We start from the raw sequence: 18,390 nt of genomic DNA on the forward strand, positions 1-18,390 counted from the left end.
AAGCACCAGTCACCAGATAGCTTCTTGAGAAGTTCTCCACGTCCCAGTGCTTATAGAAATGGGTTTCTTGTATCAGGAGGATATTGATTTTGTGTGTTAACATTAGCCTCCAGACAGCGCTTTGCGCAAAGGGGTTGCGTAGTCCGTTAGTGTTTAAGGTTGTGATTTTAACTTCCGTGTTGGGGGGGCGTTATCTGTTGGTTGTTCTATGCAGGTCAGTGCTGATTGCACATTCAGCACCCGAGTCAATGATGAACCTGTTTGTGGAGTCCATTTCGTGGACTTCTGGTTGATCCCTTACTGGGGGTAGGCTCTCTAGCATTGTTACGTCATTGTCGAGGGGATTTGTGTCTATTGTTTGACGTCGACCTGTAGTGTGGGTATACTCTGTCTCGTCCTCCGATGACATCAGGCTGCTTTGTTTCGCTTTTTTCTTTTGGTTCCGTTTCTCTGGTGCACTGGGTGTGACTTCTTCCTGTATAAATAAACAAATTTAGTTTAATCCTTTATCCAAGTGTGAGCAAACAAAGTTTGCACCTGAAAGTATCTTCAGGACAGGTACGGTGGTACAACACCAGGGCAACTCGTTGCAAAGGTGGAGCAAGCTATCAACACTCCTGTCTCAGTATCTCCTATAATGCAAACCACATCTCCTTGCGGTTATGCATTAAGGGAAGGGCCACTACCCAGACTAGTTTCGACCTTTATTGAGGTGTCTTCAGTGGGAGCCAGGCCCAAGTGGAGATACCAGACAGAAGCATTAGCAAGGTCATCTCTACCTATAGGAGTTGCCAAATTGTGTGCCACCCTTTTTTAATAAATTACTCTGGATTTAGAGAAAGATGTTGAAAGTTTATTTTTCACTTGGATAAAGGATTAAACTAAATTTGTTATACTCTAACCAAGTGAAAAATAAACTTTCAACATCTTTCTCTAAATCCAGAGTAATTTATTAAAAAAGGGTGGCACACCATTTGGCAACTCCTATAGGTAGAGATGACCTTGCTAATGCTTCTGTCTGGTATCTCCACTTGGGCCTGGCTCCCACTGAAGACACCTCAATAAAGGTCGAAACTAGTCTGGGTAGTGGCCCTTCCCTTAATGCATAACATTAGACATAACCGCAAATGATGCGGTTTGCATTATAGGAGATACTGAGACAGGAGTGTTGGTAGCTTGCTCCACCTTTGCAATGAGTTGCCCTGGTGTTGTACCACCTTATCCCAGTCCTGAAGATACTTTCAGGCACAAACTTTGTTTGCTCACACTTGGATAAAGGATTAAACTAATTTTATTATACTCTAACCAAGTGAAAAATAAACTTTCATCATCAAAAAAATTGTGTGCTGCATTTCACAGCATTGGGTTATCCCAATGTATGCAGTAAGATAATAGGCTACTTTGTAAAAAAAAAGCAGCTCTATTTGGTCTTCCATGAGATTAAAGGGAACAGTGCTCCAGACAATTGTAGGTTTACATATAGAGTAAGTATTTTCTTGTTACTCACCCAGGTGTATTTGGAGTTATGGGTGAAGCTAGTAAGACCAGTATGTATATAATGTACATTTTCAATTAGGAAAGAAATCTCATACTGGATTCAAACATGAAGAGGTATAATACGTTCCAGTGATGTAAATCACTGGAACGCATTATTCCTCTTCCCAGCATAGCTGCTTTTTATTGTGATTATTTTGAGAAATGTTATCATTAGTAAATATGAAAATACTTCAAACCTGTATTCATTAAAACTGATAGTTTTTAATTTGCATAAGGTGGAAACAATTGGGGATTCTTATATGGTGGTTTCTGGCTTACCAATCCGAAATGGTAATGAGCATGCAAGTGAGATTGCCCACATGTCCCTCTCTTTGCGGTCTGCTATTCAGCAATTCAAAATACGTCACAGACCAAACAACCAACTACAACTTCGTATTGGCATACATTCAGGTAAATATTTATAAAAAAAAATGTGTTTGATTACTGAAACAAAGAACAAATGTTTAGCTGAAACCTACTAATTAAAAATAGGCTACATATTCTAGAAATCCTTACCTCAAGACTTTTTATTTCAGGTCTCCTATCTAAAGACATTCACAAAGCATTTATGCCAGATGGTTTCTTAGTTCATTTACTCCCATACAAATTTAAGAAATGGAATTAAGCATTTTTTTAAAAAAAAACATCTCTGATTAATAAAGGGGAGGGGGGGAAGCAATTGTATGTGATTTCCATTCCCCTTTAAGAAGCTATTTTGTTCCCAACTTATTTCTTAATAAATACATTTGTAAGTAATATTTCACTTAAAAATCCTAATTATAACTTTCTCCTGCCCACAATACATTAAATTCAAACTGTAGCAGCTTGAATTCTATCTATCTCATCACTGAAGGAAGCAAAAGCTTGTTGCAGTTTGATTCCCACACAAGGCATAAAAACATGGTGGTACTCTAGCAGTGAAAGAAAGCTATCCATTATCTGATATAGATAGGGAGATATTTGTTTGGTTGCTTTTCACACTCTCTTCAAAACATAGCATTTAGCCAGGGGGTGTGGACTGTATATCTACAGAAGCAAACAATTCTGATAATTATTAAAGGAATGGGGTATACTGAAAGGGCTCTTAAGTGTTCCAAAAAGAAGCTTGTAATAATGACCTCTATATATGATAAAGATACCAAGAAATTACATACTTGGTTTAATCCCTTGTGTAAGCAAACCAAGTTTGCACCCGAAGTATTTTCAGGATGTCCCATAATGCAAAGCACATCTCCTTGTGTACATGTATAATGCTATGCATTTATGGGAAAAGTCACTACCCAGACTGGTTTCAACCTTTCTTGAGGTCTCTTCAGTGGGAGCCAGGTGATACTAAGGTTGAAGTCTATTTTCATATACCGAGTGAAAAACTTCCAACTATCTATATATGATCATTCAGTATCCTTTTTAAATGATAAAGTTCTAGATATTTAAGAGGAAATCCATTTGTGGTGTTAAGTGTTTCAGTGATCTAAAGTTTATTGAATTACCTTTAATGATCTAAAATTCAATGCAATAGGATTTTTCCCCCCTTAACTTTGCATCAACTTTTACAGAGGTCACAAACATTGTATATAGAAGGATTGTGGATTTTTGTGATTTGAAAAACTATGCAAGTAGATATTGAAACTGTAGGAATATTAAACTGTATATTTCAAGGGCAATGCCTTGGGAAGTGGTTCCAATTTTAAAGAAATGGCTTAAAAGCTTTGTTTATATAAGAGGTAAAGTGCCTTCAATCGTTTGAGCTTAACCTAATACATGTCTCAAGGACAGGCGGCGAACATCTAAGGATCTCCCACGATTTGTAAATAAGATGGTTTTTGTGTGCTCTGTGGGAAATAGAAGTAATCAACAACACTGAAGGTCTCAACCCTTGATCCAGAGGCAGCAATGGCACTAAAGGAAAGAAGCCAGTTCAGATATATGTGTCAAGAGAAGAACTATGAGTAAATCCTTTAACATTGCAGAAGATTGTGATTATAACTTTGATTGATATTTGGCAGGACAATTTATGTTCCAGACTAAGAGGATAAAGAAAAAATTTGCATGCACAAATAAGTATTGGGATGAGATTAGATTGATAGTATTGCTACATGTTTTTATGTATCGTAATTTTTAAAGAGCCAATTCATTTATGAAACCATATTATTGCATCCTAGTTTAACAAATATGCTTGTTATGTTAAAGAATGTACATTCACTGTTTCTAAAATGCAAAGATAGAGAAATCCTACAGGGAATCTTGGTGGCACAGTCATAACATTAAATAACTTTCCCACGGTATTAGATATCCTGTAGTAAGTAAAATAAATAGCGTAATATTACAACGGAGCTAAGAGACATACGTTTACACCAAACTTCAGATATAGTGGGCATTGCAACACTTATGATAATGCCTGTGCATGCAGGAATGAATTGATCTGATCATAGACCTCCAATATAAATGACATGCAACACTGCTATTTAATTGGTTCGATACAGTACTTGTGAAAACATCCTGATTGTGCACATAAAATTTTCTCTTCAGAGTTGGTAGCTCTTATTTTCCTCCAATATTGCCATATGTAACATTTTTTTACTTCAGATGGAATCAAACAGCTTGGATTAACTCTGCTGACACATTCTTGATTGCTAATAATGTTAAGTTCCTCTTTAACATTATTATGCCTGTGGTCATTGAACAAGTGCTTTATTTCCAGATTTAACCTGCACCTAAAATAGTTTACTTGTTCTATAGGATTTTCATGCCAATTTTGTTATGTTATACAATCCTGGAGATGATGTACTCTTAAAGCAAAGGGCTAAGTTTGAAATATCCAATTTTAATGCCACTTTCTTTCATGTGATGAATAAGAATGGAGATAATTCACATTCTTACTTTCTGTGTAATGTTTTAAGCACCTTGTCATATTCTCATTATTTGTATTAAATCTTCTCAACCTCTTTTCGAAATATGCTTGTAAAAATTATAGAGAAATTTTTCTACTTTCAGCTTTATTCCCTTTTTTTTATAGATTGGAGTAGAGCTCTCATAGTACCTATCATTGGGAATTGCCCATGGTCAAATTTACGTAGTTTATTAATTGTTGAGCGTAAGCATGGTTTAAGAAAATCTGCTTTAGATGGGTAATTTCCCCAGTTTAAATATTTGGGAACAGTATTTGTATGCATTTATAAATCGAAAGAGTGCAACTGATTTGTATGTTCTTCAATGAATATTTATTAACATTCCTGACTCTTATGATAGACTGCATGAAGAAAAAAAAACAATTATATTTTTTAACACTTAATGGATCCATGTTGTGTCTGAGAAACAGAGAATGTGATCTAAAATGAAAAAGTTTCAGTATGAGAGAAGATGCATGTGAAAGTTGAATTAGGACACAGCTTGCTACAAATGACCTCAAGAAAGAAAAGCAGGAGTGGGGGAAATGGACATATTTTAAATCCAACCAATGCATATGTTGTAACTGGTGACAATGATCATGCAGTGGTTAAAAGATACTTATGTTAGGAGAATAACCCTTTAAAGCAAGAGCCACACACAGAAAAAGTAACTGCCTTTACCACTAGGAATAATTGTTCACTTCAGTAAACTAATGGGTCTGAATGAAAAAATATACCTCCATTACAAGAGATTGGTTTAAATACAGCAGTTGAAGGAGAGCATGATGATTCCAATATCTCTGCTTTGGAATCAACTTATAATACTTCCTTTCTTCTATATTCACCATAGTATTTATTGATGTCATCTAGCTTTTTTTCCCCCCCTCTCTCGTAAGTGCCTTCTTCACTTTATATCATTTTGCTCAATACGGTTCTTCCATTTCCAAAGGCTTTCAGGATCAGATTTGTATTAATGTTTTGTAGACTTGCAAAACATATGACAAGGAGAAAAACTATTCAAAACATTAGTTATATAAGACATTATATCAAGCAATACTTTCCTCAGTTCAATTTTAGCCTTTATTTGAGTTAAGAAGTACAGGAAGGTGGCTTGATATTAATTTCAGCTCTTTACTTTATGCAAATGTTGTTGTACTAGATTTATTTAAAAGTATGTATGTAACATGGCTTGAATAGCTGTTGTATGATTGAAAATATCAACTGAACCTGTAAAACGTTTCAGCTACTTAGGCACAATTTTTAGTGAAGATGAAAATAGACAACTGAATAAATTTATATATGGAATAAGAGAGAAATTGGTATGGTCACTTTAACAGAATGAGAGAGGAAAGATAAGCTAAACAAGTGTTCTATATCAGGAAAACCAAGATATAGGTGGTTTGATACAGAAATATAAGATCTGATAATGTTGAAGTCTTAACAGATTGTTATATAACTCCATTCATCATATTAGTTGTACTAATATGATGAATGGAGCCAGTAATGATGCAGCAAATCTACTGTGATCAAGGTTCAGTAGAGGTTGGATTCCGTGTACAAAAGATTGTTATATAAACTGACAGACGTGGATAACAGAGTGGCTGACCACAGGTTTCTATTGTGCTCTCATTAATATATAATGATACTAGGGTATCTGACACTCAGAAGTATTAGGGCAAAGGTTAATAAGTAATGCATTTTGGATTAAGGACACTAGTCAGACAATGAAACCTATTTGTGCCTCAAGTTCCAATAATAATGGGAAGAACCTGCTGGATTAGTCATTACAAGCATGATAAAACTTACGTTGTTGATAGTGACACAAGAACATACAGAGGATTTGAAATTGGAAGTGATCACCATTTATCCTGCTTAAAACCAAGTTCAGGGTGAACTCAAATACAAAATTATCATTCAAGAAAAAAATTCTTAGAAATTAACAGGCTAACCATGAAAAAAAATATCAAAACTCCATGATGGAATCTACTACAGAAGTTGAAGAGGCAGTCAAAGAAAACAATAATGCAGATCAAAAGTTCATGGTGAAACAACATAGCAAAATGTAAGAACATATCAGGAAATTGGCAAAATAGTCTGGAGGCTATTTATAAAACTCAGAAATGGACAGTACAAATATCATATATTCTGAAAATCCCAACGAAGAAGAACATAGCAGAGATAGAAGTCACTATTGGAATAAAAGCAAGGTTCAAATACTAGAATAAGCATCTATGCCTTTACAGTTAGAAGGGCAAAAGAGATATGATCTTACTTCTGGGAGACACAAAGGTAGGCAAAGTCATCAGTGACTAAGAGATGCAAAATCCAAATAGATCACATACCCATGAGGAAGAGCAGATGCATACAAGAAAATACTGAAATGGAATTATTGGTAAAAATACAAAAACTTGAAAAGAACAAGCAGACAATATTTCCAAATATAATGGCATAACCAGAGAAATCTCAAGATTATATTTCAATTCCTTTTGGCTAAACAGATGAAACAGCTGGAAAAATCTTGCAGATCAAGAAAGTAACAACAGAGAACAATGATTGAGGTCCTATGCTCTGCAGGAAGTAAAGAGGATAAGTAGTAGAAAAGTTACTGAAAGATGCTAGACAAAACAATATTAGATCAAATATGGAGATGTATTAATTACAGTGGCTATGCTAAGATGGTCATAGTATCAAAGCCATCTATAAGGGAGAATTAGAGGAATTTCCATATTGCACGTACAGTTGTTGAAGAAAATATTTTGAAAAGGCAAAAAGATCAACTGCATCTTGAATGGAATAAATAAAAATATTTCAGCTGTTTAGCCACAATTTTTAGTGAGAATAGAAAAGTTGGTATGAAATAAATCAGTCAAAACATCACAACTATATGGAAATGATTGCTAACAATGTAATCTCAGGTGGAATGGTGAGCAGAAAGTTGCTGATATCCTGTATATCAAGAATTTGATAAACCCAGAGTCTAGAAGATAGTGATGTTGAAACTTTAAAAAGTGGTCGCATGGTCTTCAAAACAAATCTCATCTTCTTTTACCTTACAGTGTCGAGGGTTAAAACAAATTAAGTACCTTTTATATGCTGGTCCAAACAGAATTTGAAGTCATTCCCTCACCCCAGGAAGTAGGTGAAATAAGCTACATCTCTTTGAATACAGCAATCAGATAGGAGTTGGCCAACTCCTTTTCCATAGTAACTACAAGTTTGAACAGCACCATGCTATGGATTTTGAGTTTCTAACTTCTAAACAGGTGATTGGTTGCTTGCTAGGTTTTATAAATATTAGTTTCTACATTGTAAGTTTAATGCTCTACTTAACAGGTCCTTGTGCTGCAGGAGTTGTTGGTTTGAAGATGCCCCGTTACTGTCTATTTGGAGACACTGTTAACACAGCATCTAGAATGGAAACGACAGGGGAAGGTAAGTTTTTAAAATGCTGCAACACAGTTGGGAAGATGAGAAATTCCATTACAGGTATATTCTAACTGTTCTGTTCTTCCCTTTCAGCTATGAAAATCCATGTCAGTTTACACACAAAATCAATTTTGGATACCTTTAACATTTTTTTTATAACCTTACGAGGAGAGATAGAAATTAAGGTAAGCAACTTTGAAAACATATTGGTGATATCTTTTTAGATGCAACCACATTATGGTTAATGCACTTTTGTTCATTTCTTCTAATAGGGCAAGGGCTTAATGAAAACTTACTGGTTAGATGGAGAGAAAGTGCAGCCTCTTCACATGGTTAACTCCATTCCTGCAAGATTACATCCCACACATTATGTGGAATGATAGAATATTTCCCTCTGCAGAATCTATAATACACTGAAAGTTACTCAAATAACTAGCTTTATCTTTAATAACGCCTTAGAAATGTATATATAGTGAAATAAACTACAAATATAACCTTAATAACAGTTTATTAATTTAATACACACATCATAAACAATACTTATGCACCTGAATTGTCTGGTTGAAAAATTTTTGTCGGTCATAACATTTATGTTCACAGAAGATAGAATTCTTTATAAGATAATCATTCTACAGATGTACAGGAATTCTTCTTTCTTACATCGTCAGTTCCTGAAAGGGAAAATCATTATAAAACTAAAGTAATTTGAACAAGTACACTATAATATTAAGTAAAATATTTCTTTCTACTATTTGTGACATCAGATGGTTTGAATGAACACATAAGTTAGTGGAACTTGAACTGCCATTAGGAGAGAGCTTTGTTAAATAAACCAAATTCAATTGCACCAACAGAAGTTGTGTTTCTGTGTAGAAACTGATAGCAAGTTCCAATTCACAGTGTGGTGTCTAAACAACTAAGAATTATTCAAGGAAATACCACCAACTGCAGATGTGAGTACTTGCCTATGTGGCTCATGACATCACAGAGAATTCCCACATACACTTATTATGAGTATGTCAGCACTACTTTTTCCACCAAGGAGAGTTCTAATAATATAGCAATCCCTCACCTAATGTGTCCTTTAAAACAGGCACACTAATCAAATATAATATTAAGAATCAAAAAATTAACTAGGCCTTGAGACATACCATGAAGCTGAAAGACAATAAAACATTCAGAATATAAATTTATTATTCCACTTCTTAACAAAGAATTCAGCTAACATAGTTGTATGAAGAAACAGAATGGCCCTATTACCTTTTCTGCTTAAAACTTCAGAAACAATTTGTACGAAATATTTTTCAATCTCTTTTGGCTGACTGTCAGTGATTAAATTTTCTTCAGGATCTTCCTGCTGTGCATCTAAATTTAGTAGGTCAGAATGAGATTTAACTCTTGGACAATGATAATCTTCAAAACCCAGTTCACACCCTATGTTGGCAATTTCCTCAACATGTTATCCAATTCATTTGAAAAGCCACTGGAAGAATGTGCTTCCAAAAAAAAAAGGGGCAGTTTCATCGACATTAAATATTTGTTGGTCACAATAGCCCCCTCCTTATCTGCACTTGCAACTTTGCCTGTGATTTGAACATTATGTATGCTATTTCTCGTTTACCATCGATAGCGCTTCCTTTCAAGGTTGTAAAGAGACAATGCTTAGCAGGATCCATGTAGAAAGAAGTCTCTAATTCAATCATTATAATACTTTGATTTCAAGTGGTCTGCATGCATCATAAACTTGAAGCAGCTTTTATAATTGATTCACCCATTCTTGTCCTATCTTTGCTCTGGACTTGTTTTTCTTCCACTGAGATTACTTTTTTTGTTCATTAATTCCTTTACTCATGATTAAAAGTTGATAAAATACTTGCAAAGGCCATATGAGATATGATCAGCAAAATGCTATGTAATTAGCAGACAACGTAAATTTGAAAATAGTGTAGTATGCCTTTAAAACAAAATTATTTCATGATGGCAAGTGGTTTTTTTTTAAAAAAAATCTCTACCTAACATTTCTAAGATGTATACAGGTGCATTAATTGCATTTCAGTATAGAAAAAAATGACAAATTAATTGGAGACGCATTAGCTTAGTTAGCAAAGTATAACAACCGAGGGATTGCTGTACTTTGCTAAGGTGGATTTTATATATATATATAGGAAGAGGAGAATACCCCCCCCCCCCATTACAATGCATTAAGTGAACAAGCATCTCCATATATATAACTACTAGTTTTTTTTTTTTTTTTTGGCTTTCTAGATCATAAAATCAAATACCATGCCAGTGAGACAAAACCCTCATAGGAAGATGGTCACCATAACAAGACAACTATCAACATCAAGCAACCCCTAGTTCTATTTTAAAAATAGCAATATGATTCCTCTATCATTTCTTTTCAAACAATTATCTAACATTCAGAACAAAAAATTTGGGTTTTAAATACTATCTAAAATGATAATCCAGTATAAAGTGAATATTTACTCACCATAATGGCATTCACAATATCATTATTATTGTTCTTCAATGCTCTAACAGCCTTTGTTCTAGAAACATTAGCTTGAGACATAACAAGCTCAATGTCTTTGCTTTCCACTCCTGTTTCGTCCACCTATAACAAATAAATTTTGTTAAGTTATTTGATAAGAAAAATTCAAATTGCTACATCATTGAGAATCTTGAATAAAGCATGCTTAATCCATAAAAAATGTATGTTGCAGAAGCCCACTTACCACAAAACTAACAGATTTTAATGAGATAATGCTATGTATGTCCTTTTATTTAACCATACAGGTGAAGGTTTCCTTTCATATGATACAAGCACTTTCAGTGAGCACTATTAACAAGTTCTGGCCAACATCATGATAATCTTATTGAGGGATAAATAAAATGCCAGCACTCAAAACTAATTTAAAATGCAACCAAAAATATATTCTGTTGCTAAATTCAGTGACAAAGTTTAAATGTATTGTGACTCAAAAATTGCAAGCCTAGCTGAAGTTGACATGTTATTATATCAAATTATGAAACAGTCCAATGCAACAAGATTCATTTAAAAAGTTCTGCACTAGAACTGCAAAATAGAGGAAGATCTAATTCAGGTCAAAAACTGAAACTTTACATGGAGAAATGCAACCAAGATGTAATGGACATCTTATTCCTGTGATGCATTAAAGACAAACCAAGAAGTCCATTGACAACTACAGATACTATAATGTACTGTAAGGGAAAACAAAAGTTTGGATATTAGCTACTGCACTTATTTAGTGTTGTGACTCATCCACCCACATCTCTGAAGTTTAAGGAACAATTTTACACAACAAAAAAAATAATTCTGAAAATAAATGTAAATATTTCACAATATTGGCAGTGGTTTATTATTAACTCTACAAATATCTTATCTTAATGGAAGTTGGTCAGGTTCAAATCTGACCATAGGCATGGATGTTTGTGATTGCCCTACTATGTGGAAATGAAATCTGAAACCTCACCACTTCTTCTAGCATAAGACTTCACCCCCAAAACCCCATGAGGTATGGAAATGATCATGACTTCATTAACAGTGTCAAAGAGCTGTTAATGAAGTCATAATTCTGCTGTTATACAAGTCTACTACTGATTTTGAGTTAAACATGGATAAATGTAGCATCCTGCAATTAAATTCCAAATGTGTATAAGGAAATGCTTTAGGTATGTGTGCCATGATATGAAGAAGGAATCAGATGCTCTATGACAGAAGTGGGAGGGAATCCAAAAGTAACAACTCTAAATCTAATTGAAAATCTCAGTGCGAGTTCATTCAACACGACTTATGAATTTAAAATCTGTACAGATATGTAACATTTCTTGGGTTAGCTACATACAGCATAAATTCAGTAAGTAGCTCCCACCCACACATCTCTACATAAGAGCCATATCAGTTACCTACTGAATGCATCCTGTTTTCCCATTTGAAAAAGTATACTTGTGGTTGCTACACTACTACTACCAAGTGAGGTATTTTGGTAAATATCTGACTAGTCATGAATAGGTGGAATTAGCTGGCAATTGATTTATCTACTCTCCAACCAATAGGATGTAGGTGGAAGATGAATTTCACCGCCCTTCTTATTGGAGGTCTGAAATAGCTTTAACCCTGCACTAGAAACCAAACTTTGAACTTTTAAGAGGACTATGTAAAAAAAAAAAAATCTTAGCCTGCCCATAGTATAAACAAAAAAAAAATAATTTTGGGTGGAGAGTGTGATTAGAAGCATTGGAATGTTGTATAATTCAAGGCTAATTTCTCTTGCCTTTGAATTATATATTAATGATGTAATGATATGAGAAATAGTGATAAGGATATACAGTTGACTTTCAGTATAACAACACATATGGTTCACAGGTAAGTGTGGTGGCCCTTGTTCAGGACTTGGATAATTTAGTGTTTGTTACAGTGCAAGATGATTACTAACAGTGATGAAGATAAAATATTGCTACATAATGGTTCACATAGTATATTTTATATAAGAATGTTAATCCTTTACTGACTGATTTGTATTTTGGAAAGATGTGGATTTAAATTCTGTCTAAGAAGCAAAGAACCTATTTTTAAGGGCTTTTTAAGTAGATGAATTAGCCAGCTATTCCCATAAGGAAGTGGTAGAAACTTCCATTCCTTAAATCCAACATACTAGCCTTAATACAATGTAGATAGGATTAACCCTCATAACATTAGTTAGGTTACTATGATGAGTTCTGACAAATATGGGAAAGATAATTAGTTGTATTGAGAACTGTGTGACTGCCTGATATTTCATCCAGTTTGGTTCTGGATCATGAGGAAATACTGTTTTTGCATTATTTCAGCCTGTTCTGTTATTGGGATATGCTTTTCCTTAATTAGACAAAATTCAATCAGTTGGTTTCTAGTTTTGCATTATTTCATGGGTGGGAGAGGTATTATTCCACAATCCCCAGAAGTGTTCTGGTTCTTACTTTGACTTTTTCTACTGAAAGATAAAAATGCTCTGCCAGAAAAAAATCCTGTATAGCATCAACATTTATCAAATTAGGGGAGAAATGATGATTTTGATATAAGAATAGAAGCCGATTACTTTTTTTTTTTTTTGTTAAACTGTAAAAATTAGTACAAACATCTCCAAACTCAAATGAAAGCTTGTAAACCCTCCAACTGAGTTTGGAGGGTATACAAGCATCGAGATAAATGAAAAAGCACTATTCAAGACAGATAATACAAAAATTGCATGTTAAGTTCAGAAATTTAAAATTAGTGAGTCACCTGGTTCACTTATTTGTGGGAAAAAAACTGTGAAGTGATGGTATTATATATAGGAAATGGCCCTCTGCAATTTGTTTAGGCTAAGAATAATAATGACTAAGGACTCAAAGTTTAACCTGCAATGAAACAATGGCTACTGTGAACATAGGTAATTGGATGGGGTCTAGAAACCTAATGTTTCTGAGATACAGCCTTTTCTTGCAGCATGAAAAGTAGATAAACAACTAGAATGATATGCAAGGCGTGATTTCAGTATTTTGCAATGGAGAGCAAGTTCACTTTAATGAATTGGCTAACATGCATTTTTTTTTTTAAATACTATATTAGGGACATGCCAACAAAAAATATACATGAGGAAAATCAACTTTATCAAAAGACTTTATCTGGATGTGGAATTCCATACTCTTGAATATTCACTTGTCTTCAGCAGTGCATTATAAACATGACAGTTTCTGCACCATGAAATGAAAGGAGAAACAAAGAACCATTAAGGTACCAAATCTGAAAAAAAAAAAAAAAAACATAGTACATCTAAGGGTGTAGCACACACACCATATAGATTGCAAAGGAAGAGGATGTCCAGTTGTATGAAGGTCACGTAGCATTTCCGGCGAGTTCAAGCTTTTACACGATCAACACTGTTGATCGTGTAAAAGTCAGTAGTTTCTACAATATTGTACACATGGAACCAATTTCTCACATTTATACTATCCACAGATGAGGCAGTATTTGCTCAAAACATGGCATTTTCAATTAAACAATCGTTTAATGGCATCAATCCTATTCCTGCTCTCGCTAATCAACTCAACAAAGTGAGGAAATATGGTTCTTACCTGCTAAAAAAATAATTCTGATCTTTCATTAGAACAGTATTCATCCCAACTTGCCCTGTAGAAGCTCCTTTTATTATAACTGGTCAGACCTTTACATTTCTACTTTTTTCCTTTATCCCTATCCCAATTGAAATCCTATCAATAAATCTCAAAATCTGATTATTTGTTTTGAAAACAAATTAAGGGCTATCCCTGATATCTTTTTCACTTGACACAAGTACCCACAATCTCAACACAGATCATATTATAGATGCAAACAAACATATAATTCAACACAACATAAAATTATACACTTATCATACCAAGTGAACTACCACAACACTAAAATGCTACAAGGCAAGATCATCACTTACTTCCAAAAAATATTACTGCATTCTTAATAAAAAAATTAGCCATGCAAATTCTCCTCTTCTGTACTCTGATTCAGCAAAAATCAAAAGGGGTTTGATTAATTTCAGCTAAGCAAGTAATACATCAAAAAAAAAAAAAATCATCATCAAATTCCTGCCATGTACCCACAAGGGGTGTACAGGATATGATAGTAATATATGAAAAAATTATATTACTAACTTACTATCTACAATTTTCCTCCAAATCAGTCTGTTACTTGTCAAGACTCCAACATTATCAGATCTTATATTTCTATTGTCTAAGGCACTTTGTACCGTATCAATCCACCTATATCTTGGTCTTCCTCTGGGTCGTTTTGCTGCCAACCTGGCAGAGAACACTTGTTTTGCTAATCTTTCCTCGCCCATTCTGTTTAGGTGACCATACCACTTGAGATTAGCTCTGCTAACACATTCCTGGATGCTGACAATATCAAGTTCCTTCCTAACATCCTCATTTTTAATATGATATTGCCATTGATGCCATCTGTTCACGCCTATAATCTTTCTCAGGACTCTCATATCTACGGTCTCTAGTGTTTGGTCAAGTGTTTTACTTCTGACCCAGCTCTCAGATCCATAAGTTAAAACTGGTTTGAACACTGTCTTGTATACAGCTAATTTAGTGTTCCGACTAATTTCTCTCTTATTCGATATGAATTTATACAATTGACTTCCCACCATACCAGCTTTGCTGATTCTGTTGTCTATTTCTATATTTAATTTACCATCTTCAGTAAAAATCGTGCCTAAGTACCTGAAATGTTTTACTTGTTCCACAGGTTCTCCATTCACAACACAGTTGACATTTTCAATGATTCTGCCTATTTTCATTGTCTTTGTCTTTTTATTGCTGACCTTCATACCATATCTATTACAACAACTATTCAATTTAGTCAGAGAATCTTGCAGACTTGTAGCGGATTTATTTAGAAGTATGACATCATCCACATAAAGCAAAGAGCTGACATTAACATCTCCAACTGTTTAATACCACTTTCCTTCATAATGTGATCCATATAAATAATGAATAACAGAGGGGATAACGTACATCCTTGTCTCACACCAGATTTAACATTAAACCATCTTCCTATACTTCCTTCAATTCTAACTGCTGACTTACAACTCAAATAAAGACTAAGTATTGCTTGATATAATGCCCCATTGACACCATATAACTGCAGCGTATTGAATTGCTTCTCTCTTGGCACCTTATCATATGCCTTTTCCAAATCGACAAAACTTAAATACAGATCTTTGTTATATTCCCATGCTTTCTCGACTATTTGTCGTAAAGTGAAGATCTGATCCTGACAGCCTCTGTTTGGCCTGAATCCAGCTTGTTCTTCACCAAGCTTTTCTTCCACAATTCTTCTCAACCGTTTCTTAAGTATACTTGCATAGATCTTGCCAGGAACACTCAGTAGGGAAATACCTCTGCAATTCTCACATTCAGTTTTATTTCCCTTTTTATACATGGGTACTATGAGAGCTCTACTCCAATCATCGGGAATTCGTCCCTCTGTCCAGGCATTCTGAACTATGCAGTGCAGCCACTGTAAGACTTTTATACCACCATACTTCAGCATTTCTGGTCGAATATCATCTACTCCAGCTGACTTTCCACATTTCAAGCCTTTGATGGCTTTTTCTACTTCAAGTATGGATATGTATTCCTGCATGCCTGGTCAGTGTTTTTTTACCACTGTGCTGTCATCACTGCTTGTTTCATTTAGCAGTTTTTCAAAGTAATTACTCCATACTTCAAGGATATCTTTTTCTCCAGTTTTCATGTCACCTTTATCATCTCTAACTCCTTTCAGCACTCTTTCCTCCATTCCTAAGCTTCTTCAATAACCTCCAGAATATTTTGCCACCATCTTGATATTTAATTTCTATATTCTGGCCAAAGTCCTCCCATGACTTTTGTTTAGCTAGTTTTACGCAGTGTTTAGCATTCTTGCATTTGTCTCTATATTCTCTAAGAGCACAAGCTGACTTATTTGCCAGGAACTTTTGATATGCTTTCTTTTCCTTCACTGCCTCTTTAACTTCCTGTGTCCACCAGGGAGTTCTGATTTTTTTATCCATGAACGAATTTTAACAATGAAAGAATTAAAGGACAACCTAAATAAAATAAAAAATGGCAAATCAGCAGGAGAAGTATAAATTGTATAAACTGTATAAATTTGCTGAAAAAAAATTTCCAAGATTACTTAAATTTTTAAATAAAATATATACAAATGGACAAATACCAATAGAATGAAATACAAATATAGTAATACCTAAATTTAAAAAAGGGTTAAAAACTGCTAACTACAGAGGTATTAGTTTATTGAATACATGCTACAAAACATATAGCAGAATACTTAATGAAAAACTAAAAATATACAGTGAAAAAATATCATTAGAATGTCAAAATGGATTTAAATAAGGACTCTACAATGATGCAGCTTTCTGTTTAAAACTACTTATAGAAAAAATAAGAGAATTTAATTTGGAAACTCATCTTTTGTTTATAGATTACGAAAAAGCATTTCACAAAGTAAAAAAGATATAGGCATATTTATTCTTTGTAATATATCAAACAGCATAATATTTTACTACATGCAATATTGAATATATACAAAGATAATGAAATAAAAATAAATGAAAAGTTGTCTGAAAAACAATCTATAAACCAAGGAGTAAGACAGGGATTTCCTCTGTCTCCGACACTTTTCAATATTTACATTAATGAAATATTAATACAGTGGAACACCTTAAACAATCAAGGCATAGAAATTTCCCAGAATAACAAAATAACTGCACTATTATTTGCAGATGATCAGGTAATAATATCAAAATAAGGAAAACAATTTACAAAGAGCAATATATAATTTAAACATTATAGTAGAATAGTTTGGAATGAAAATTTCCATAGATAAAACTAAAACAATGGCATTTTTTGGACAAACTCCAGTTAGAAGCAAAATAGTTATTAATAATAAAATAATAGAACAGATAAATATACTTTCAGTTGTCTTGGATGTGAAATATCAAATGAAGGACAAAAAGACATAAAAATTAAAAACTTCAAAATTTTTACAGATTATAGGCCTAATAAATAGAACACTCAATCTAAATATAGTACTGTCGTGACGTTCTATTTTCATGTTATGTTCTAAATCTGCCATCTTGGTTTCAAGTCACTCTTATAAATAAAATAACTAATTTGCGAATTGATCACCGATCCAAAAGTAGGGAAATTTATAATTATACTGCGCCACCCTATTTTAGATTAGTCTATATAAGATAGTAGGATCAATTCTTAATTAAGTTAGCAGTCTTCTCATTAGGCCGAATCATTTATTATTATTCTACTTGGGGCACCCGCAAGATTCGAATTTTTTATGAACGGTGCAATAAAAAGGAATTCAGGCAAACACAATAATTAGATTAACAAAATAAAACATTTAATATAAGCTATATGACACATACATAAATTCTACCTCTAATTTTAAACAATACAATAAAGTTAAATATTAGGTCAAGTCAATCACATTAGTTCAATCTTCCAAACATTATATACACTTTCTCAGTTTCTGAGTCACAAAATTCCTACACTTAATCAAATACAATAGAACTTCCCATCTGAATGGTTTCCACACGGTTCTCAGCTATGCTATACGCTTAAAGAACACCGCAGGCACTAATTGCTGTAAATATCTCTCAACAATTCTTATTTTCAAATTCTCATTCGTAAAGAATTTCCACAGTTAAAGTTAGGTTAAATGTAGCGTAACTAACATTCAATTCTTCATACATTGAAAATGATCAATATGTCAGTGCTTACCAGAAACAGTTCCTAGTACATCAATTACGTTGCAAATAACTTTCCAAATATATTTGTTGCACTTAAGAACACATTTATAAGACTTCTCCGCAGTTATAACTAAAACACTATTAATCACGCTTCACGACTATGGATATCAACTGTAAGGTACTTTGATTATCCTTGTTACCACTCAATAAATAATTAAACACTGTACAGT

At 33.8% G+C, this 18,390-nt stretch overlaps 2 protein-coding genes across 2 annotated transcripts in view; one reads left to right on the forward strand and one right to left on the reverse strand.

Moving 5' to 3' along the window:
• LOC150102815 (atrial natriuretic peptide receptor 1-like) overlaps positions 1–8,277 on the forward strand; it is a 77,250-nt gene extending 68,973 nt beyond the window's left edge. Inside the window, exons 19-22 of the mRNA XM_090398745.1 lie at positions 1,773–1,947; positions 7,758–7,856; positions 7,944–8,035; positions 8,123–8,277. Of these exons, the coding sequence (XP_090254871.1) occupies positions 1,773–1,947; positions 7,758–7,856; positions 7,944–8,035; positions 8,123–8,230 (474 nt within the window). The 3' untranslated portion in view covers positions 8,231–8,277. The remainder of the gene's footprint in view (positions 1–1,772; positions 1,948–7,757; positions 7,857–7,943; positions 8,036–8,122) is intronic.
• Positions 8,278–8,341: 64 nt separating this feature from the next.
• Positions 8,342–18,390, reverse strand: part of Nacalpha (nascent polypeptide associated complex protein alpha subunit) — a 68,061-nt gene continuing 58,012 nt past the window's right edge. The window contains exons 6-7 of the mRNA XM_090399219.1: positions 10,342–10,464; positions 8,342–8,521 (exon numbers count right to left, since the gene is read on the reverse strand). Of these exons, the coding sequence (XP_090255345.1) occupies positions 8,507–8,521; positions 10,342–10,464 (138 nt within the window). The 3' untranslated portion in view covers positions 8,342–8,506. The remainder of the gene's footprint in view (positions 8,522–10,341; positions 10,465–18,390) is intronic.

This window comes from Typopeltis vanoorti, chromosome 10 (assembly GCF_054136105.1).
Source record: "Typopeltis vanoorti isolate ZY-2024b chromosome 10, IOZ_Tvanoo_1.0, whole genome shotgun sequence".
NCBI lineage: Eukaryota > Metazoa > Arthropoda > Arachnida > Uropygi > Thelyphonidae > Typopeltis > Typopeltis vanoorti.